At 41.3% G+C, this 24,509-nt stretch overlaps 1 protein-coding gene across 5 annotated transcripts in view; it reads right to left on the reverse strand.

Moving 5' to 3' along the window:
- Positions 1–24,509, reverse strand: part of RBBP6 (RB binding protein 6, ubiquitin ligase) — a 78,224-nt gene that overhangs the window by 20,235 nt on the left and 33,480 nt on the right. For 2 of the 5 annotated variants that reach the window (XM_073636527.1, XM_073636523.1), the window contains exons 4-14: positions 24,237–24,281; positions 19,551–19,639; positions 19,361–19,457; positions 15,188–15,327; positions 14,932–15,104; positions 13,579–13,682; positions 8,187–8,563; positions 5,138–5,243; positions 4,988–5,048; positions 4,663–4,726; positions 3,990–4,358 (exon numbers count right to left, since the gene is read on the reverse strand). In XM_073636527.1, the coding sequence (XP_073492628.1) occupies positions 3,990–4,358; positions 4,663–4,726; positions 4,988–5,048; positions 5,138–5,243; positions 8,187–8,563; positions 13,579–13,682; positions 14,932–15,104; positions 15,188–15,327; positions 19,361–19,457; positions 19,551–19,639; positions 24,237–24,281 (1,625 nt within the window). The remainder of the gene's footprint in view (positions 1–3,989; positions 4,359–4,662; positions 4,727–4,987; positions 5,049–5,137; positions 5,244–8,186; positions 8,564–13,578; positions 13,683–14,931; positions 15,105–15,187; positions 15,328–19,360; positions 19,458–19,550; positions 19,640–24,236; positions 24,282–24,509) is intronic. The other 3 variants (XM_073636526.1, XM_073636524.1, XM_073636525.1) reach the window with 3 other exon arrangements.

The raw sequence follows: 24,509 nt of genomic DNA on the forward strand, positions 1-24,509 counted from the left end.
ATGGTGGCAGCCTTGCAAGTCTGGGAAACCATTGCTTGATGCCAAAAAGCAAATCACAGATCTAGTAGAGTGCACATTTGACAGGAAAGGTTAGAATCCATTTCTTGAGCCCATAAACTTGGAAAATGGTCTGTCGGAGCCACTTCAAAATGGTGGGACGAGAAGCCAGTGCACTCTTACAGGGTCCATCAAGGATGACAAGAAAATGATTTAGCCTTCCTGAGAGAAGAAATAGCTGAGAGAGACACTCAACAGCCAGCGCCAATAGATGGTAATTTCCTTTTGGTAAACTGGATCCAGACAGACACACAAACAATATACTGGTTAAGGTGAAAAGCAAAAACTACCTTATGCGAAAAGGGACGTCCTGGCCCTCAACACCATCTTGTCCCTTATGCAAAACCGAAAAGGGTTCTTTGCAGGAAAAGGTTGCTAATTCCGACACTTGCCTTACAGAGGTGATGGCTACAAGAAACACAACCTTGTGGGTGAAAGTACAAAGGGGAACATTTCTAAAGCGCAAAAAGAAGCTCCCACAGGGAACAGATTAGGGGAAACGACATGGGAGATGCCCTGGTACAAAGGTCCTTAAATATGAAAGCCAATGGTCTCCAGGCTGAAGGGTCCACAAACTGGTAGTACAGAGGCCCCACAGCTAAGTAAAGAAATCGCTGTTGCACTAGAAGGATAGGGACATGTAGGTAGGAATCTTTGATTTCCACAAACCAGGAAGTCTCACTGGTGAAAGCAGGCGATGACAAATTTGGTAGGTTCCCGCGCAATTTCTGGACTTCAATGAAGACATTCGGAGTTTTGAGATGCAGCATGATGCTCACAGTGGGACTGTAACTTCATCTCACATGTAGAATCAAATGTTGTGACTGCATGGCGATAAAGCAATATATAGGCTCAGGGCAAAAGGCAAGGCCCCAGGTAATCATGCAACAAGGACAATTGGTAGCAGGTGAAGGTCAGATGGCTGGATGTGACCAAACTCACTGTAGGCTGGCAGCAGAAACGGATGTCTCTTTGCAAGGAAAATCAACAGATAGGAAATTCTTCCTTAACACTGTGTAGCAGGAAAGAGTGAGGAGTTTGAATGGGCGATACCTTCACCTAACGAATTACATCAGCGATCAATCCCACATGATAAAACCAGCAAGAATGGAGTAGAAAGGACCCAAACGTTTGAAGTGAACCCTGGTGCTTGGCCTGACTGGCTTACTCAATGAGACTGAGGAAATGTGAATGCACCTGGAAAGTGCTCCACAGTTAACTTTTACCAGAATGGAGTCTGTAAAGTGCCCTATATGGAACCAAGGCCCAAAGGTCATTTTCAGGCTTTCCAAATAATGTCCAGTCCATTGGGGTCTGGATGCATTAATCCAAACACAAGGCTAGCAAGCTACAGCTGACAAGGCTATGACAGCAATGCACGGAAGAGTCTTGCGTAAGGAAAAAAAAAAATGTTTAAAAGGGTACTAGCAAAAAATCAAGTTGGTCTAACACAGCAGAGCTGCAGAAAAGTTGTTTATTCTCCTAGAACACTAGAAAATGACCAAGCCATGCTGGTTGTGGGAGGGGTTTATCCTGGACTGGCCTACAAGTTTTCTTGTGTTTTCCACTGTTCAATCCTCCTTTTAGGTGGTAATTTTAAAGAGATGCTAAACTCTGGTGTAAAAAAAGGAAAATTCTATTCAAATGTATTTTCTCAACTCAAAAAAAGGGGAGTTTTGACTTGCCTGTAAATGCCATATCTTGGTGTAGAGTACAAGACATGGACAACTTATTCATAAACCATGGATTACAGCCTTGTGCCTTCAGGTGATTAACACTGGCAAGATTTTGAGGACACATCCCTGAGGACAAGGAGAATGGTTCCATCACCTTCAGACACTAGCAAAAAACTGAGGACTCACGGAGTGAGGAAGGTTTAGGGGAGGAGCCCCAGGGGGCATATCCTTAAAAGCTTCCAGCATCCAATCACCTAAAGCAGGGGTCTCCAAACTATGGCCATCCAGTTGTTCAGGAACTACAAATCCCATCACGCCTAGTCATGTCTGTGAAGGGCAGAGTTTTACAATGCCTCATGAGATGTGTAGTTCCACAACAGCTGGAAGGAAGTAGTTTGGAGATCCCTGACCTAAAGGACCAAGCCAATTACCCATGGTGTATGAATAAGTAGCATGTGTCTTGTACAATAATTAAGATAGTACACCTTGTATTGTTCTCAGCCTCTTCCAAATTCCTTTTTGCTGTGGTGAACTGACTTCCTGTTACAGGGTGGCTACATTTATTTTAGTTTGTCCCACACTATATATAGAAACATAGCTACCCTTCTCTTGCTTGCTGCCAGGATAGACTATGGAATTTGTAGTGTGTAAAGAGCTGTGCACATGACCACAATCGTGCATTGCTCATCCAAAACACACTGAAGCGAAGGAGAAAGGGTGAGGTTCAGGAGCTCACAGAGGATGTTACATGGCGGCATAAAACATAGTGAGAAAATGTAATGAAAAATAAATTACAGGGTCATTAAAGAGGTCCCTTTAATGCTTGTACCTATACGTAAGCCTAGAATAAGGCTTACCTATAGGTACTGTAAATATCTGTAAATATCTCCTAAACGTGCGCCGTTTAGGGGATATTTACTGTATACGCTGATGAGGTCATCGGCGCATGCACTCTGAAGGAACAGCCACCCCTGCCGTTTCTTGAGGAGTGTGTGCCGTGACCGGCAGCTCCTGCGTGCATGCGTTGAAGTGACATCACGCGGCTCCAGCCAGTCACACAGCCGGAGCCCATGGCCCCGGAAGGAAGATGGGCGAAGATGTATGTGGCCTGCAGCGGGGACGACGCGGGCTTCGCTTGCAGGTAAGTGCCACATAATGTGCTAGTATGCAGTGCATACTAGCACATTATGCCTTTACTTTGTAGGGAAGGAGATTTTTTTTTTTAACAGAGTTTACTTCCGCTTTAAGTAGTGGATATGTAAGGATTACTTGTGGGAATAAGGATATTGTTTAGTGTAACTTTAAGGTTAAAGACTTCTTGTGTCCCTTTAAAAGATGAGAAAGAAAAGAAGTCTAACGCAAAATATGCACAATCCGTAAATATGCTAATCTGCATTAAAAAATAAAAAAGAACAAGAACTTTCAATTTTTTAAATGGATAAACAGTACATTCAATATTTGTTTTATATCATTTTTTAAATATTACATATTAATTATAACAGACAGAAGTGGCTTATGCTCAAATGTTAAAGTGAACCAAAACAGGCCTACATCTCACCATGATGCTTCAGGGTAAGTGTTATGGTGCTTAGAAATACTTGTATTGGCCTTGATTCCTACAGAGGAGTCCCTCAGACCCTAGGGCTAAGGCTATACGTCCTACTCTTATTATTAAATTGCCAAAGAAAAAATGCTTAGTAAAAGCTCCAGTAGTTCACTGACAGTACTTGACTGACAGAGGTGGGGCTAAGTTTCAATCGGAAGAAACTATAAATCCTGCGTAAATTCTAGGAATACCATACAAAGGGCTTCCACAGGGCTCAAATTAAAAATGAATACAAGGTGCAGCACTGCAGCAGTATTGTTAGCCAAGGTACTTTCTAGTCCAGAACAGGTTCAATTCCAAGTGTAATAAATGGGACTTTTTAAAAAGGTACCAAATTTGTTTCAAAGGTTTTCCATAAAATATAATGTTCATTCATTCAAATACATGAAAACATCTACATCATATTTTCCTTAGAAGCCAGAATAGGTTCACTTTAACATTTTTTGTTACGAGCTGCGTACCTCTTCACTATATGCAAGCAGCACAGAGGTTTCAATTAACTCCAAAAGCTGCATCAGATCAACTATTTTCACCCTATTTGCATACCACTAAGCGCAAAGTGACACTGGCACACTTGGTACATGACGCAGAATGTAAGACGCAATACAAAGACCAAAAAGCAACTTAAGGGAGCAAGGTTCATTACTTACTCCTCTTTCAGGCGACGCTGTTCTCTATAAAACTCCTCTTTGGACAAAGGAGGTGCCAGCGATTGGGCTGGTAGAGCACTAGCATGAGCACCCTGAATGGCTGGGGCAACCCATGGAGCAGACACTGTGGCAGGTGCTGAGGGAAAGCCTGGTGGAGGAACATTATAGCTGGCAGTTGGAGGCTGACCAGGAGGAAACTGTGGAGGAAACTGAGGTGGTGGTACCCCAGGAGGAAGCTGAAGTCCATGTGGTGGTGGTGGAGGAAAAAGAGGTGTTGGAGGAGGGACATAGACTGGGCCTGAGGAGGCTATAGATGGCCCTTGGTTTCTAGGTGGACGATCATTGTGAGGATGCCGCCCGCGGCTATGGCTGTAAAATATAAAGAAAAAAGTTAAACTGAAACTTCAAATACTACTTACTGATAATAAAATAAAACTTAGCTGGAAAGTAAATAAAAAAAATCTTTATAATAAACTATCTCCACAGTTACAGCTCAACATTCCTGGACTACAAATCTCCAGGATCTAGCAAAAATTGAACTATCAAGTTTTTGATGATGTGTATTTAAATGGAAACATTTTTAAGAGCTCTACATACTACATCTAATTAAGCTAATATACTAATATAAGCATTATCATATAAGCAATAAGAATAGAGCATACAAAATACTCACTTGTCCCATCCCATGTGTGGTCTTGGGAGAGATGGCCTGGAAATATTGGCTCGCATAAGGGGAGCTGCAAAAAAAAAAAAAAAAAAAAAAAAAAAAAAAAAAAGATTAAAAAATATCAGTCATTTCTGTAGGCATTAATAAAGGAATTGTCAAAAACCGTGTGTTTATATTTTTTTTCTTTTTTTACAATTTCTTTAGTGAGTGACAATGTACCCCATATACACACGGCTCAAAACGCATCCAACTTGCATATCTGAACGGAGCCTTAATTATAGAATTCAGACTATATGACATTATTGCCACAAAAACCAGAGTCACTTCTTACTTGGGGCTGGAAGGTTGTGAGTAACAGGAGGTGCCTGGCCAAGTACTGGAACATGGAAGCCCTGGAACACACAATACAAAAATATACATTAGATATCGCAGTTCATGGGGGCAACATACCTAAATATAATCCAATGCGTAATAAACATACTTTGTCTCCTACCAGTAGGCTGTTCGATGGTTGTAAAATACTAGCTGATGTAACTGGAGCAGAAGACCCAGTACCTGAGCGGGAACTCTCTCGCTTCTCCTGACTGCTGTTTGAAAGAAGGAAGTAAATAAGTAAAAATAAAACCATAAAATGGAGATTATGTTATCACGGATGCATTAGAGCCACTTTGTAAAGTTTAATGATGGGAACCATATTAAAGCACAATTATGGTCAAAAATTAGATAATATTAATTTCCACATTTTTATTGCAATTATTTCTAGCCCAATCCTATACACCTGAAAGTCCTGCAATTTGTAAACTTACTTTGGGAAGATTCTCACATATTTACTTTACTGAACTCTCTCACACATTCACTATTCTGCTGTGTCACACATTTCACAGAGCCTGCCTTCTAAACTACATAGCTGCTGAGAGGAGTTTAAGCCGTTACTAAGGGAATCACTGCCTGTAGGCACTAAGGTGCCATGGGAGATGTAGTCTATAGACATCGAACATGAAATGCAGAGGAGAAGCTGCAAAGCATGCAGGGAAGTTGTGGAAAGAGATGGTCAGCAGAGAGGCAGCACTCAATATGAAATGCGATTTTTCAAGCAAGCTTATATTTGATTGCCAAAAATAGCTATTGTTTGCATAGCTTGGTCAACGCTGACGTTTTAAAATAGAAATGTATGCTGTGACCATAGAACCCCCTTTAATAGTCAGATACATTTATTTTAAGGAGTGTTGTATAGTGTCCCACATGTACAAATAAGATGCAAGCCTGCTGTGGCAAACAGCTGGAAATAAAAAGTGCTTTTCTAATTGGTAGCTGCGGGGAAACAAAGAATAGTTTATTCCTAAAGAGAACCAGTCACTAATAGGAATTTGTATTATTAATTTGCACTTGACCTCTTAGAAATAACATTGATTTGTGATAATTTAATTGTATTCTCTCCCTCTTAAAATAGCAGTGTTAGGTTGGCCATACATTATACAATTTTTCTTTAGATTTAGATTAGATATGCAATCAGGCGCGGTTCTTGCACTACATAGTTGAAGGTAAATCTAAAGAAAATTGTATAACGTATGGCCAGCCTTATGCCCCGTACACACGGTCGGACTTTGTTCGGACATTCCGACAACAAAATCCTAGGATTTTTTCCGACGGATGTTGGCTCAAACTTGTCTTGCATACAGACGGTCACACAAAGTTGTCGGAAAATCCGATCATTCTGAACGCGGTGACGTAAAACACGTACGTCGGGACTATAAACGGGGCAGTGGCCAATAGCTTTCATCTCTTTATTTATTCTGAGCATGCCTGGCACTTTGTCCGTCAGATTTGTGTACACACGATCAGAATTTCCGACAACGGATTTTGTTGTCGGAAAATTTTATCTCCTGCTCTCCAACTTTATGTGTCGGAAAATCCGATGGAAAATGTCCGATGGAGCCCACACACGGTCGGAATTTCCGAAAACACGCTCCGATCGGACATTTTCCATCGGAAAATCCGACCGTGTGTACGGGGCATTAGACTGTTAAGGCTGTCCTGTCCCCTGCATGAGTACGGTGGTGGTAGCAGACATCAAAAAAACTGTCACATAAAAAGTCCTATTTGGGCAGTGTGAAAGAACCTAAAAAGCTTTGCTAGCTGATAGTTTTATCATTGTCCAGCAGAATAGAAAGGTTCTGGACTTCTCAACCTTGAGCTCAGAGCAGGTGCAGCACTGCAGCAGTATTGTTAGCCAAGGTACTAAGAGCAGGTAAGGTTGCACTATTAAACAACCTAATAGGAAACAATGATTTGGGGGAAATTTTTCGTTTTATATTTAAACTGATGTTATATCTTTTTTTTTTTTTTTTACGATTTACTAACTGCGCAGTACATATGCGGCAGGAAGAAAAACGAGCCAACCCTCAGCCACCGCACATATGCGTCCAGGGCAGCATGAGGTTGTGTGCGGAGAGCACAGTCACTGCATGCGCCCAGTACACTGACCAAGCTGTCACCGACCGCCCTCTGTCAAGACTTCGAACCAGCAGAAAGCAGGACAGGCTCCAGATCTTGTGATAACCGATCACAACACTCACATTATACAAAAGCTGTGCCATCTTCTGGGCATTAAAGCCCACTTAAATGGTCAATTTTTATTAGTATTTACTAATTTAAAGGGCACTAAACTTATCCTTTACAGCCAAGGAAACTTCCATTTTAGCATTTTGGGTTTGCAGTTGCCATAGAGCTGCACATGGGACCAGTTATGAAACCAGCCATTTGATAGGTTGAGAGTTTGGTTGAGAGCACAAGCAAATGTGACGGTTATCATTCACGGCATGCCTTCAATGTAACTGATTTGGGCAACCATTAAAATTGTTGGGTTTAACTTCAACTTAAATTTTTACTACGTGTGCAAGATTTCCTTCACAAACACTTAACAAATATGTAAAAAAGTACACTAATAGCACGATGGAATCCCAAAAGAGGCAGCAAAGCATTAAGCAGACTGGAGGCTCAGTTTGATGGAAACCTCAAATGGAGCTTTATTGTATGGCTGGCAGTATAGATTTCAGCTTGCATTTTTATGGCCGAAGCTTTTTTGGGCCGTATTCCTGGGGATCACAGGAGCACTTCGTTTTGCACTCCTGTGTCCTGGACATCGGCTGACATCACAGAGCGAGTTCTGGCTTTGCAGGGATCCTGACAATGTCAGGTTCTGCCAAGATCTTTGTCTGGCAGCTGGCTCAGCCTCGGAATGCACTGCTGAGAGCCTGAGTCAGCCACTCTTGTCCCCTGCAGTAAGCGCTGGAGGGGCAGAGAAAAGAGTCGATGGCTGACAGTCACTGGCTCTCTGCTCACTGAAGACCAAGAACTGAGTGATCAGTAGTCTTTGATCATCCAATTCTCTGTGCAATGCTGGCAGGGGAGAGCATCGATCCATGTAGGGAAGTATGAATATTTATTTTGTAAACCTGCAGTTCTCTTACGATTTGTACATAATTTTATGGAACAGGTGAACTAACTTACAAACTGCTGTAAAGACTTACTGAAATGCAGGCTCTGTTTTCTCTCTCTCCTTGGGGGCAGGGACTGGCTGTGCAGCTGGTGGGTCTGCAGGGGGAACAGTCTGTGGCTGAGCATTAGCTGGAGGGTTAGCTTGTGTTGTACTGGGCGCTGTGGAAAGGCTTGTAGTAGTTGTCTGTGAAGCAGAAGTTGTTGCTGGTACAGTAGCACTAGTCGTTGTAGTAGTAGAAGTAGAAGTAGTAGTGGGGGCAATAAGAGGATCTTGCTGGCGAGAGGTCAATGGACGAGCTGGCTGTGCTGCAGTGCGTGGGGCTGTTTGCTGCTGCCGTGGTTGCGGAGCAGATTGCTGTTTGCGGATGTTCTTCGCATAACCGGTTTCATTCTTAAAATTATTGACAGCCTAGACAAAGCAAAGTTATTATATAAGTTTACAGAATTTATCATTGCAATAAAAAAAATAGTGGCTATAAAAATGGCTACAGGTACATTTTAATGTAGCTACAAATAAGAAAAATGTCAGGGAACAAAAAAAAAAAAAAACACAAAAAAAAAAAAAAACCTGCATTGGATAACTATAACTTCTGCATAAAAGAACAATTCTCCAGCACTTGATCCAGCTAGTCAATGCCAAAGGCCTAATTATAAAGACTTTAACCACTTCCAATACCAGGCCTATTCCGGCACTCCTCTCCTACATCATAAAAAAAATCATAATTTTTTTTGCTAGAAAATTACTCAGAATCCCCAAACATTATATATATATATTTTTAGCGGAGACTCTAGTGAATTTTCAACTTTTTAAGTTGCACGGTATTTGCGCAGGAATTTTTTTGGGGGAAAAAAACAGTTTCAGGAATAAAAAAAAAAACAGTAAAGTTAGCCCATTTTTTTTTGTATACTGTGAAAGATAATGTTAGGCCGAGTAAATAGATACCTAGCATGTCACGCTTTAAAATTGTGCACGCTCATGGAATGGCACCAAACTTTAGTACTTAAAAATCTCGATAGGCGACCTTCAAATTTTTTTTTACAGGTTACCAGTTTAGAGTTACAGAGGAGGTCTTGGGTTAGAAATGTTGCTCTTGCTCCAATGCACACGGCAATGCCTCGTGTGAGATTTGAACGCAGTTCAATAGGAAACGTGCGTGACAAGGGCGCTTTAAATTATATATATATATATATACACACACACACACACACACACACACACACACACACACACACACACAGTGGGGACGGAAAGTATTCAGACCCCTCTTAAATTTTTCACTGTTATATTGCAGCCATTTGCTAAAATCATTTAAGTTCATTTTCTTCCTCATTAATGTACACACAGCACCCCATATTGACAGAAAAACACAGAATTGTTGACATTTTTGCAGATTTATTAAAAAAGAAAAACTGAAATATCACATGGTCCTAAGTAATCAGACCCTTTGCTCAGTATTTAGTAGAAGCGCCCTTTTGATCTAATACAGCCATGAGTCTTTTTGGGAAAGATGCAACAAGTTTTTCACACCTGGGTTTCGGGATCCTCTGCCATTCCTCCTTGCAGATCCTCTCCAGTTCTGTCAGGTTGGATGGTAAACGTTGGTGGACCGCCATTTTTAGGTCTCTCCAGAGATGCTCAATTGGGTTTAAGTCAGGGCTCTGGCTGGGCCATTCAAGAACAGTCACGGAGTTGTTGTGAAGCCACTCCATTATTTTAGCTGTGTGCTTAGGGTCATTGTCTTGTTGGAAGGTAAACCTTCGGCCCAGTCTGAGGTCCTGAGCACTCTGGAGAAGGTTTTCGTCCAGGATATCCCTGTACTTGGCCGCATTCATCTTTCCCTCGATTGCAACCAGTCGTCCTGTCCCTGCAGCTGAAAAACACCCCCACAGCATGATGTTGCCACCACCATGCTTCACTGTTGGGACTGTATTGGACAGGTGATGAGCAGTGCCTGATTTTCTCCACACATATCGCTTAGAATTAAGGCCAAGAAGTTCTATCTTGGTCTTATCAGACCAGAGAATCTTATTTCTCACCATCTTGGAGTCCTTCAGGTGTTTTTTAAGCAAACTCCATGCGGGCTTTCATGTGTCTTGCACTGAGGAGAGGCTTCCTTCGGCCACTCTGCCATAAAGCCCCGACTGGTGGAGGTCTGCAGTGATGGTTGACTTTCTACAACTTTCTCCCATCACCCGACTGCATCTCTGGAGCTCAGCCACAGTGATCTTTGGGTTCTTCCTTACCTCTCTCACCAAGGCTCTTCTCCCCCGATAGCTCAGTTTGGCTGGACGGCCAGCTCTAGGAAGGGTTCTGGTCATCCCAAACGTCTTCCATTTAAGGATTATGGAGGCCACTGTGCTCTTAGGAACCTTAAGTGCAGCAGAATTTTTTTTGTAACCTTGGCCAGATCTGTGCCTTGCCACAATTCTGTCTCTGAGCTCTTCAGGTAGTTCCTTTGACCTCATGATTCTCATTTGCTCTGACATGCACTGTGAGCTGTAAGGTCTTATATAGACAGGTGTGCGGCTTTCCTAATCAAGTCCAATCAGTATAATCAAACACAGCTGGACTCAAATGAAGGTGTAGAACCTTCTCAAGGATGATCAGAAGAAATGGACAGCACCTGAGTTAAATATATGAGTGTCACAGCAAAGGGTCTGAATACTTAGGACCATGTGATATTTCAGTTTTTCTTTTTTAATAAATCTGCAAAAATGTCAACAATTCAGTGTTTTTCTGACAATATGGGGTGCTGTGTGTACATTAATGAGGAAAAAAATTAACTTAAATGATTTTAGCAAATGGCTGCAATATAAAAAAAGAGTGAAAAATGTAAGGGGATCTGAATACTTTCTGTCCCCACTGTGTATATATATATATATATATATATATATATATATATATATATATATATTAATATATATATATATATATATATATTAATATATATATATATATATATATTAATATATATATATATATATATATATATATATATATTTATATATATATTTTTTTTATTGTTTATTTTACCTTTATTTTTACACTTTCTCTTTACATCTTTTTTTTTATCACTTTTATTCCTATTACAGGGAATTGAAACATCCCTTGTAATAGGAATAGTGAATGAATGAAAGATTTGTATAGCGCTGCAAATGCGAACTGAATCACATCAAGTCCGTGACAAGTCCTCTATAAGACCCCACATCTCTCCTCCAGGCTGGAAAGACCGAGATAAAAAAAAAAAAAAAAAAAAAAGAAAGAACTACTTTCCAGCCGAGTCCCTGGCTTTGTTAACATCCGCCGGCCCAGATGTGACGTCATAACGTTGTGCCCAGGCCTCCGTGGGTCATAGAGATGACTGGGGATCATCTGGTCACCAGAAATCTCTATGATCAACTTCCAGCAGGGACCGATTCGTTCTCCCGCTCGCTGATCATACGGGCGAGCCCGGAGAAATACCGGGGGGTGGGATGTCTCCTCCCGCCACCTGTAAGAACGATCAAGCGGCTGAACTGCTGCTATGATTGTTCTTTCGGTGCAGAGAATTGCTGGCTGAAAAAAGATACAGTATCCCACAAAAGTGAGTACACCCCTCACATATGTGTTAATATTTTATATCTCTTCATGTGACAACTGAAGAAATTACACTTTGCTACAATGTAAAGTAGTGAGTGTACAGCTTGTGTAACAGTGTAAATTTGCTGTCCCCTCAAAATAACTCAACACAGCCATTAATGTCTAAACCACTGGCAACAAAAGTGAGTACACCCCTAAGTGAAAATGTCCAAGTTGGGCACAAAGTGTCACTATTTTGTGTGGCCACCATCATTTTCCAGCACTGCCTTAACTCTCTTGGGCATGGAGTTCACCAGAGCTTCACAGGTTGCCACTGGAGTCCTCTTCCACTCCTCCACGATGACATCACGGGGCTGGTGGATGTTAGAGACCTTGCGCTCCTCCACCTTCTGTTTGAGGATACCCCAAAGATGCTCAATAGGGTTTAGGTCTGGAGACATGGTTGGCCAGTCCATCACTTTTACCCTCAGCTTCTTTAGCAAGGCAGTGGTCGTCTTGGAGGTGTGTTTCGGGTCGTTATGTTGGAATACTGCCCTGCGGCCCAGTCTCCAAAGGGAGGGGATCATGCTCTACTTCAGTATGTCACAGTACATGTTGGCATTCACGGTTCCCTCAATGAACTGTAGCTCCCCTTGTCTTCAGCAGTTTGCAGGCTTTCTTGTGCATCATCTTTAGAAGAGTCTTCTTTCTGGGATGACAGCCATGCAGACCAATTTGATGCAGTGTGTGGCGTATGGTCTGATCACTGACAGGCAAACCCCCCACCCCTTCAAACTCTGCAGCAATGCTGGCAGCACTCATACGTCTATTTCCCAAAGACAACCTCTGGATATGATGCTGAGAACGTGCACTCAACTTCTTTGGTCGACCATGGTGAGGCCTGTTCTGAGTGGAACCTGTCCTGTTAAACCGCTGTATGGTCTTGGCCACAGTGCTGCAGCTCAGTTTCAGGGTCTTGGCAATCTTCTTATAGCCTAGGCCATCTTTATGTAGAGCAACAATTCTTTTTTTCAGATCCTCAGAGTTCTTTGCCATGAGGTGCCATGTTGAACTTCCAGTGACCAGTATGAGAGTGAGAGCAATAACATCAAATTTAACAAACCTGCTCCCCATTCACACCTGAGACCTTCTAAACACTAATGAGTCACATGACACTGGGGAGGGAAAATGGCTAATTGGGCCGAATTTGGACATTTTCACTTAGGGGTGTACTCACTTTTGTTGCCAGCAGATTAGACATTAATGGTTGTCTGTTGAGTTATTTTGAGGGGACAGCAAATGTACACTGTTATACAAGCTGTACACTTACTACTTTACATTGCAGCAAAGTGTAATTTGTTCTGTGTTGTCACGTGAAACATAGCAAGCAGTTTGGACACAGCCATCACGTGATTGGAAGGGCCAATCACAGCGCTCATATCCCGATCTTTGCTCGGCTAGATCCTGTGATCACAATGGTCACAGGATGGGGCCGCGCTGCGAGCACTCGTTCTGAGGATATTCCAGAACGTACACTCAGAGTGAGGAAAGGGCTACCCGGCCATTTATATACAGTGGCCGGGTGGGAAGTGGTTAAAATGTCTGGATGGGAAGCACATATCACTGCTCTCAACTGACCCCAATCCCATATATCTTGTGAAACTGGAGTAGTTTTTCAATGCACAGCAGCTAATACTTTATCCAACTCTTGATCATAAAAGTGATCAAACATATTAAGGCAGCCTAAGCCCATCTGCTTTTTACATGGCATTTATAGCAGTGCGTTGTATAATCTGTTTGACAGTTTTTTTACAACCAAAACATGCTGTTAGAAAATTGCCATCATTTATTAAGTCTGCTGTTACCTGACGCAGGAATTTGTTGGCGATTAAGTTATCTGGTGAAACATCATTTTGATGACAAGTGGGGCACGTATGCTCATCGGATTCCAATAAAGACGTGCGAATACCTATAACAGAAAAAACAAAGGGGGGAAATCAAAGCTGCTGTCCCACTTTTCTGGCGTTAATCACTCTTGTTAATGTATTGAGCCAAATTCATAAAGCGACATTCATTAAACAAATTCATTAAAAAAAAAAAACGAAAAAATAAAAAATAAAAAACCAGCTGAAGTTTAGTTTTTCCATCCCAATTGTTTCCCATGAGACCAGATCCCACCATCTCAAATGACTCACCGGTAGTCCACATTTTTATAGCTGCAAAGAACACTGCTTTATTTTAAACATATAATATATATATATACATACATATATATACACATATACACACACATACACACAACTTTTTATTAGTTGTGGATAGAGTAGGGAAACACTTTATCCTGGCTGTATTCCTTTGGGAGAGGGTTCTCTTCTTTCTTGTCCTGAGACCCAAATGAAGTGACAAAGTGAGGACAATTTTTTTGTCTCTATAACATGTGGCCATTTTGGGAGACTCTCCCTCATTCCTGTTCTTAAAACTGGAAAATTTAGCATTTTCAATCACCTTTTGTGACAATGTTCATAAGGACTAAGAGGGTGGGATCTCTTCCGAAAACACAAAAAAAAAAGGGAGGTTCAAATCACCCCCTGCTCTATCCAAAAAAAAAATAAAGGTTTTGGTCTCTCTACAGACAAAACTGCAAAGCGGGCACCTAGAAGGTTATGCACATATCTGTCCATACCAGGGTACAGGTTGCTGAGCAAAACTCACATAAGACAACCCTTGTGTAATAATGGTGATTGGCCAGCTCATAATTGCTCATATTTAAAACACCGATCACTTTGACAGCCCTGACCAATCAGTATCCAGCTAGTCTGTCCTGGAAGCACTGATGGAGAAAAGCAGAGATTTCAAATCCCCGGACCACTGGAGCAGCTACACTGTCCTGGTGTAATGACAGCGGGGAACTGGGGAGGTTTCTGTGAAGATGAACTAACCCTTTAAGTTGAAGCTCTGACCCACCTCTCTTCAACGACAGCTAAGCTACTGGTCAATTAGGCCAGCCATCACATTAATAGGCCAATCACGGGATGTAAGGGTAAGAACTTCAGGAAATACATTTCCATTTGCATAACTTATTGCATTGGGTTTTGGGGCTGCAAGTTAACTTATGAAGAAATCAATGTGTAGCCCCACTGCCACTTTTGAACTTTGCATGTTGGCTATAAGAGCATTGCTCTGAATAAAAGATGTAACACAAATGCAGAGCTACTTACATTCATCACAATAGCTGTTGCCACAGCAAGGGATTACCACTGCATCAGCCATAATATCTTTGCATATCATGCACAGCAGCTCGTCAGGTATGGGATCTTCCTCTTCAGAAGAGGAAGACTGTTCATCAGGCAGAAAAGGAGGCTTTTCCTTTTTCCCCATGGCATATGCCACACTGCAAAACAAGGTTAGAAGTCAGGTTAATTGCCAGGTATGTACTACTGTCCCTGTATTAAAAATGCTGAGCAAGACACTTACGCATCAATAGTTGGTATGGCATATGTTCCAGTGTTTGTAAGCATAGCTCCCCTCATATTGGGATCCTCAACCTCCACCATAAAACTACGTGGGATCCCTGTGCTCTTTTTTATCCTAGGCGCAGACTCAAAACTTTTGTCCTGAGAGGTAAACACATACAGTAATGGTCAACATTAATTAATAGGTATGAAATATTCTACAAAACCTGAAAAAAAGAAAAAGAAAGAAAAGGTAAACATCTTTGTTCTTTGAATGAAATATTCAATTTACTTTTTGTATGTTGGGCAAACCCAAAGCCCATACGCACATAGATTCCTCCCACCCACACTAAGAGCCCTTGCACACTGGGGCGGTTTGCAGGAGCTATTGCGCTAATAATAGCGCCTGCAAACCGCCCGAAAGTGCCGCTGCATGTATTCCTGTGTGAAAGCCCCGAGGGCTTGCACACTGGAGCGATGCGCTGGCAGGACGGTAATAAAAGTCCTGCTAGCAGCATCTTCGGAGCGGTGTGTACACCGCTCCTTTACCGCTCCTGCCCATTGAAATCAATGGGACGGCGCGGCTATACCGCCGGCAATGCGCCTCTGCAGAGGCGCTTTGCGGTGGTTTTTAACCCTTTCTCGGCCGCTAGCGGGGGGTAAAACCGCCCCGCTAGCGGCCGCATACCGACGGTAAAACGCCGCTATTAATGGCGGCGTTTTACCGCCGACGCCGCCCCCGCCCCAGTGTGCAAGGGCTCTAAACCGTGTGGAAGGAATCTGCGCTGCCAGCTATTGTGCTTAAATACCCGAGACCAGGAGGTACTCAGTACATCCCAGCTTCCATAAAGGGCCACTGGAGTGCAGAGGTTTATTTTAATAGAAGCAGCAGGCAGATATAAGGACTTATTCCAATGGCTTGTCCATACCTACAGCTCAGTTGAAAAGCAATCCGATGGAATGCTTTTCAGAGGCATTTGACAGATGGTTCGGAAGAGATACGTCGTCTGTGGGATGCCTGTTTAAATATTGTAGGGCCACTACATTGTGCCACAACTGCATAAATTACAAGCTTTTGCGGTGTGGCCACATTTACTTATGTTTGCCGATGCTACTGCCCGCAACTTGTGGAAATATTTTTGTTAAAGCTGCTAAGCAAGTGACATCATAAATATGCAAAAGGATGACCACACTCCCAAACTTCAGAAAATTTGATGCTTTGCTATGATACGCGAGGACAATAGCAGCATGGCTAACATGATTCACAAATCAAAACGCCTAATCATAACCCTCCAAGCAAATGTGCAGTTAACCCTTAAATACTTAAAATGACAGCAAGATCAATTTAAACTAATTAGTGCTTGGAGTGCGCTGGGTGTCACCTGCCGTGACTACACTAGTGAGATTTCTGTGGATGTCTCCTTCCATGGTCTGCATATGTGTCAGCTTTTTGACTTTTTTTTTTTTTTTTTTAACGTTGCTACATTTTTTTTTTTTTTATATCACATTCACATGTAGCTAACTTTCACTTCGTGTTTTTTTTCATATTTTTTATGTCAATTGCACTTGTTTTTTTCTGTTTGGGGCAGCACACTCCAAGCACTAATTTGTTTAATTTGATCTAGCTGTCATTTGAAGTATTTAAGGTTTAACTGCACATGTGCTTGGAGGGTAATGATTAAGCGATTTGGTTCGTGAAAACATGTTAACCATGCTGCTATTGTCCTCGGTGAGGTTTCATGTCATACCTGGAATTTTCTAAAGATTGGGAGAGTAGTCATCTCGTTTGCATAGTAGTCAAGTTTTCAAGTTCACGGACTGGAACCCTGCCTTAAGTTTACTAGTTATATCACCTGGAGCGGTGTTGCAGTCTTCCCTGTTATTTATAGCACCTAATGCCTCAGTTTCCAACAATAATAAAAATATATTTTAAAAAATATACACAGGTTTTTTGTGTTCTTATGCAGCCGAGTACCAGCCTGTAATACTCCAATACCAGGCTAGTTTCAGTGTTTGTTAGTTTGGACTGACAATTACTCCATCATGCAACACTGTGCCCAAAAAAAAAAAAAAAATGAGACAGGTAGAGCTTTCATTTGGTATTTAATAACCACTAGGTTTTTATTTTTTAGCCAAATTCCTCCTACTTGATATGTTTTTTTTTTCATAGGAGTGTGTAGGCCCCCAAATGACCCCTTTTTGGAAAGCAGTCATCCCAAGGTAATCTCATAGTCTGCATAATTTTTTTGCAATGAAGAAACATGCTGGTATTGAGGGGGCTAAAACGTGGGAGCTTGGTAATGATTCATAAATCATATGCAGGGAGAGGAGGTGGTGATGGGGTTAATATACAGGTCTCCTTCAGAGAGACTGGAGATTAGATGTGTAGGAGAGGGGAGGAAGAAGGTTAAAAAAAATTCTCTCAATTATTGTGTTTCCGCTTGCGATTTCACATATCGCACATAGGGCAGCCCATTCACTTGCATTGGTGTAAATAACCCCCAGCATTGGTGTCCATGGACACAAGAGTATAGGGGGGTGGGTGTAAACTTTCACTGCCATGACTACAAATAAAGCAGGGGGGTGGAAGGTGGTGTGTTAAAATTTTACTGCAATGACCACCATTGCAAGGCAGGGAGATATGGGGATTAACTTTCACTGCCACCGACCTCCAATGCAGTAGGGTCAGTCAGTGGCAGTGAAATATAGCCCTCCACCTCTATCCGCCATTGGTGATCACCATGGCAGTGGGCACCAGGGCTGTAAGCACTAGCATGTGATTATCAATCAAAAAAATACCAAGCTGCTCAGTACACAGTGCTGTACTGCAGTAGAAAAGCAGTCAAAAGTGGTGTACAGTGAGCATATATGCCATTTGTCACTAGGGAGGGTGTATTAGCTACAAAAGCTCTGATCAACTTTTAAAGGGTATCTAAACCCCAAAACAAGGTTTAGAGGCTGCATTTGTTTTTGTTTTTTATTTAATGTTATTTTCCCTTTATTGTATTTATGGAAGGAACCATGGTTGTTGCAGTTTGGATAAGCTGGTGGATTGATGGAACTAGTATTTTACAAAAATGAGACCACCATTTATGCTGTCTTTTCAGCTTACATTAAGTGACAAGGACATTGCATTTCTGGCAAGATCAACATATCTGTTGTACTTTCTGAAATTGTGCCTAGCCTGAAATAAAGAAAAAACTAATGCAGCTAACACATCTAAGCATTGGCAAGCTGCAATATATTACATTTTTGTTTTGAGTTTAAATACACTTAAGACCTCATGCACACTGGGCTTGACAGTGCATGAGGCTTCGGCATTTAGCTGTGGCTGGAGGGCACAGGTGCACAGTCCAGACCCGCTGCCAACAGGCTCTGAGTTTGACAGGCTGACAGCTGCTGCAGTTGGATGGGGCTGGGCAGTGGACCTAGTGGTATGTACATTTAGGGCAGTCTGCACCCAGGGATGAATGCCTCAAACACAAGCAGTCTGCATTCCAGACATTCGTCACTAGGAGCATACTGCTCTAAAGAAAATCCCACTGAGAACACAGTGCAGCCACCGCAGTGAGTTTGACAGGCTGTCAACAGCGGTGCTGGAGAGTGCGCCTGTGCCCTCCAGCCACATCTAAACACCAGTGTGCATGAGGCCTTAAAGAAAACAAGTTATGTGAGAAATATGAAGGACGCTGTTGCTGAAGCTAGTTGCCTGGCTTTATTGCCGGACTTAATATGTTAAGTTGCTGCCCAGAATAAATCTGAAATTTCCTGCTATGCATGCTTGTTACGGGTCGGGTCAGTGACACAAAGTATCAAAACGAATGTGTCAGCACTGCAGCCAGTGAACTAAAGGTTACCGATGACAACCAATTGTTTAACCACAACTGAGATATCAGCCACACAGGGAGAAAGTTGCTTTGTTAAAAGAAATAGCAATACAAATTTATGAGGTGCTGAAAACAGGAAGCCGACTCTGCATCTGCAATGAGTAAAGATGGCAGTCCCGTGTGCAGATATTACAAACTAAACATAGGTTTTGTAAAAGAAAAGGAATAACTGATTCAAAGATTTACATCAAGCTGATCTCTTACATTTCATATTTATATAAAAAAAAAAACCAAATGATCATTCCACTGAAAAAAAATATGTACAGTTCGCATGTTAATGACTGCAAATGTCTGAGACATGCACTTACTCCGTTTGTAGGGCAATTCTTAATGTAATGGCCAGGCTTTAAACATCGAAAACACGTATATGTTGGTGGTGGGGGGCCAAGTGGCTTCTTCATATAGCTGTTAGAAAGTTAAGAGAGAACATATTACTGGTTTAAACCCCCGTTATTCAAGGAGAAGATGAGTGAAACTTCAGTTGGCAGATACACTTACTTGCTGGGGTCGTAATCATGGCCAGACTGTGACATCATTGCTCTGATTTTATCTTCCTCAGAAGCATTGGCTTCAGCCAGATTGGCGGTCTGTTCAACAGGCAATTGATTAAGGGGGAAGAGAAATTAGTAAGTCAGATAAGATGATGTTGCAGGCCTATACACAGCCTGGCACTCACACACTCAATGCTCTTGCATGCCATTAATGCCCGCTCCTACATCCGGGGTGAACCGTGAGATTTTGATTGGTGAAGAGGGGGTGCGGGGATGTTCGGTTCGTAACCAAAAACTACTGTGTTTGGTGTAGTTCTACATACAAATATTCTGGTCAATTGACCTCTACAATTCTGAAGATACTCAGTACTATAAAGGTCCACTAATAACTAGGCCATGTTTATACCTGACTTATAAATAACCTAAAAAAAAAAATAAAAATTGAGACATGCACAGTGATGAGCCAAACGTTATGAGATATGGCAACATTGCAAAAAACATTACATGCAAAGGTTTAATGGCAAATCAAAATATAGTAGCAAAGTAACACCAAATGATCCTTGTCAAAGGAGCCTGATAAGAAGTCTTCTGGGATGTAGCATCAAGAGCAAAAGAAGCACTTCGAATGGGCCATTATGCTGAGTGAACCTACTTGGTAAAGTTTCTACAGACTGTGTCCTGGTTGTGTTTATGGACCTGAAAGAGTGCAGTATATGCTCCCTGTAGGAGTAACCCTTTATGGCATTTGTCTTGCTGTTCAATTAAAAGTAGAATTCCATGCAAAACCTAACTGGTCCTTAGAATGCTCCCTCTAACCTCCCAATACCTATTCTGACTAAACTGTGTAAGAAAGCTTTCTATACCCATTTTCAGACCACTCCCGTCCAATCAGGTTAACTTCCATGTCAGCCAGCACCAGTTGCAGGAGAGCACACTCAACAATGGCTGGCAATGCCTGGGAGCAGTGACGTCACCCATAAGGCTCCTATAACCCATCCGATGTCGGTGCTCCCTCCTCTTCCCAGCATTCGCAGCTGGCTGACAGAGGGGGGCTGGGTCATGTGACCGGACCAGCCTGAAAATAGGCAAGTGTATATATCTTTTTTACATCGGTTAGTCAGCATAAGTGTTAGGACAGGGGAAGCAGCATTTTTAAGGCTAGTTAGGTTTTACATGGAATTTTACTTTAAAAAGAAGGATAAGTTCATCTTTTGGAGCATGTTAAACATTACACCCATATTTAAGGTGTAAATTCTCCAGCACATGTTTTCCTTACCCCCCCGAATCCTCCCCCCACACCCGCTGTCACATTTTAAAAACAGAGCAGCTCTGCGAGGCTCCAACCACACAGCTGAATCATTTACAGGAATCTGTAAATGAAAGAACTACAAGCGATGTCTTCCACCGCGGCAGACAGCTTGTACTTCTCAATTAACACGTAGTTCATTCACAAGCCTTGCAAGCTTTCAAACTGACAGCCCATACAGCAGTACAAGATGAAAGCTATAGGGCTTGTCTGCAGGAGCCCAAAACTGCACCCATGATTTACTAAACACAGATGCAATGCTTTGTAGCCCCCTGCGAGAAAAAATATTCCACTTTTTCTGCAAAAATATGTGCATTTTTATTCCCTAAAAAGCTGAACTTAGCCTCAAAATTGCAGGCACATTTGAACAGAATGAGAAAAATGCAGCGTTTACAGTCAGCTGTCAATCATAGTAATTATCACACCGATTAGTGTTCAATGAGAGAGAAATTTAATTTTTTTCCTCATGCACATTTAGAAAATCAATTGTGCAAATGCTTTTGAAGATGCAAACATACTTTGCAATTCTCTCTCAGTGAATGTTGGCCACAGAGGGAGTGCCAACCTGTAACATCTAGCTTGCATTGGTAGACAACTGATACTGTGCTAAGACACAGTCTATTTAAAAATGTTACATAAGCAAAACTCAACGTTTAGCACTACACATCTGGAAATATATGGTATAGAAATAGGACTACTAGTGCTGAAGAGAACAATTCTTTGATAGCAAAAAAAACAGAGCAGTCATTTAAAAGGGGAAACCTGCACTTAAAAAAAAAAAAAAAAAATGCTCAGCTTCTAGTTTCCTAGATGTCGTCAAGTTAAATAACTTGAGTTCTAATTTCATGTCTGTATACTTGTCCCAGGTCAGTGACTCAATATATTGAACACAAAAGAATGGCCCGCAACAACTAGCATTTTCAGAAGATGGTCACCAGTAAAGGCATTCTACATATTTTTTCTTGTACATGTTTTTAGGAATATGGCATTCAGCGTGGCCTACTGAATGCAAGTGAAATGTGACTGGTGTGTTAAAGAGTAAGTATGCGTCCCAGTGCCATTTAACACATTTGTGTTTTCTCAGCAAACGGTGCTTGGTTCCATGATTGTTGCAGGCTTAGGAGAAGATCAGAGCAACCACAAAATCTACGTCCTTGTGCATTAGCAGATGCGCTGTCCTCTGACCTAAAATCAAGCTGTAGGCACGTGTGTTAATATGTGGCAATGGGAAATTTTAATTCTTCTGCATATATGCCATGGGGCTTTAGATTACATTTCTTTGGTACTGTACAACTTAACCGTTTCACTAGGAAACAGTTATGTGTGGTGCAACCGCATGATTTACATTCAAAAACTTAATTGAAAAATTAGCAAAGAAAGGAAAATACTTAGGTAGTTAACCACAAAAAGACTCTACAGATCACTTGAGAACTGTGAAGAAAGATGTTTGCAAAGGTGCCTATCCAGGAAAAAAAAAAAAAATTAAATCCAGCCTGGCCACAGACATACAAATGTCGCACCAAGTCATGTATCCATACTCTGTAAGGACTTGTCATAAGGCTCTCACTGAGCTGACAGACTATGGTGAGGCTTGCAAATGGTTATAGCACATGGTGTAGAAGTCAGTGTTTCCTTTTCTCCTAACAAAAAGGAATAAGCAGAACCTATTTGAGATTTTCAATAGGATGAACAATCTGATTGCTATAACAAGAATGTATGGGCATTCTTAGGGGGTCCAGTGTAAGTTTACCTTACAGATTTTCTGTAAAGGTGAACCTACACTGGACCCCCTCCCCCCCCGGTCCCACTGTACCGGAGTCCCGCGATCCCCAGCTGTCAGACACTGGGTCACTGCTTCACTGGTCCAAGGGTTCGACATCCCCATGGCTTAATCTCCTATCCATACCTCTCAGCGTGTACAGATAGGAGGCATTCTAATTTGTCAGGGCCATCACAAGGACGGCACTGACCAATCAGAATACACCAAGCCAGTCCTGTCAGCTCTGGAGGAGAGGAGAGGAGAGAGAAAAAACAGGATTTCCACCCCCCCCCCTTGGCCCAGTAAAGCAACGTCCCGGTGCCTAACAGTGGGGGGATTGCGTGACTCCGGTACAGCGGGACTATGAGGGGGGGTGTCCAGTGTAAGTTCACCATACATGTTTTCTGTAAAGGTGAACTTACCCTTTATTGTGTAAATGGCTTTGTATACAACAGTTTCAGAAGCTTATTAAAATTGTTACTACCACTACATGCATCAAGTCACATTATTCACTGCACACAGACCACAGAACTGGGTCTAATATGGCTTTCCCTACTTCTCAGGGAAAGGCAGAGAGAAGCATGGAAGATGCAAGAGGGCTAGGATTTGGGATAAAAATAAAAAAAACATTTTGTTTTTAGTTGAATATAAAATTGAAAATGTTGTATTATAATGCTATGTAGACATCTTATAGCATTTAAAAGTCTATTTCTCAATTTTTAAGAACAGGTATAAACATGGCCTAATGGGAAGCGTAGCTGGTTGTCTTTCTTCAGCGTTTACTGACCCAATTCCAGTGATGGGCCAAAACATATGCCTCTTGTACATTTCTTTACTCCTGATCCAGTGCCATTTTCAAATAAACTATCCTGGCATAGTTGGGCTCAGCATTCACTCACAAAACAGGCAAACTGTTAAAATGTTTATTATTATACAGAGAAAAATTTACATCAATATTAACTTCATAGCCATATGTTTTTAAAACAAAACATACAGAAAAGCAATCCAAATTATTCATGTATGAATGTGAGGCAGTATTGAACAAATACATTTATCAAGTGCATTAATACAGCAAAACAAAGCATTCAAATTATGTTCTGACTGTAAGCACTGAAATCCAGAAATGGTACAAAACATTCAACTGGGAGCCATTAACTTTAGCAAGATTTTAAACACCACATTTCATCATTTAAGAGATGGCCTTGATTACAATTTTGGGGAGCAGAAGTTGTGTCCTTGTATAGCATAATTAAAAAATAAATAAAAATTAAGAGAGGTCATCGTCCATATACGACAAACGTTAACCCATATTATCTTCCTTTTTTTAATCCTTGAAATCTCAAAAAGGCAAAAAAAAAAAAAAAATTCTATTCTTCTTGTAAAGAAAGCTTCAGTTTTTCTTCATCTTGAGAATAAGTGGTTACAAAGTAGAATTTATAAAAAAAACTCCAATATATTTGCTTCTCCCTGGGGGATTTAATTTAACATTGCAAACTGCATAAAATTTACATTTCAAGAAGCTGAAATATTTTTTTGCAGCAAATAAAAAAAATATGTTACAAGAGACGTTTCAAGTGTAAATATTATAAGAAGGGACACTAGTTGAACAGTAATGTGCATACATATACCTTAGAAAGCTGGGCCAGAGAAATAGATGCAGAAGCGTCATCAATCTGTTCACAGAAAATTAAATAAACACGTTCAAGTATTACAGTCACAAAGAAAAACAGGGAAATTTTCAGTCATTGACACATTTAATGCAAAATTTCAATGTCCCTTATTGTCACATGTGACTCAAAAGCCGAACAGAAAATATATTTAAAAAAAAAAAAACAAAAAAAAAAAAAACATAAAAAACTTGCATTATAAAAAGAAAAAAAAAAAAAACAAACAATATGGCA

This window comes from Aquarana catesbeiana, linkage group LG06 (assembly GCF_042186555.1).
Source record: "Aquarana catesbeiana isolate 2022-GZ linkage group LG06, ASM4218655v1, whole genome shotgun sequence".
NCBI classification, from domain to species: Eukaryota; Metazoa; Chordata; class Amphibia; order Anura; family Ranidae; genus Aquarana; species Aquarana catesbeiana.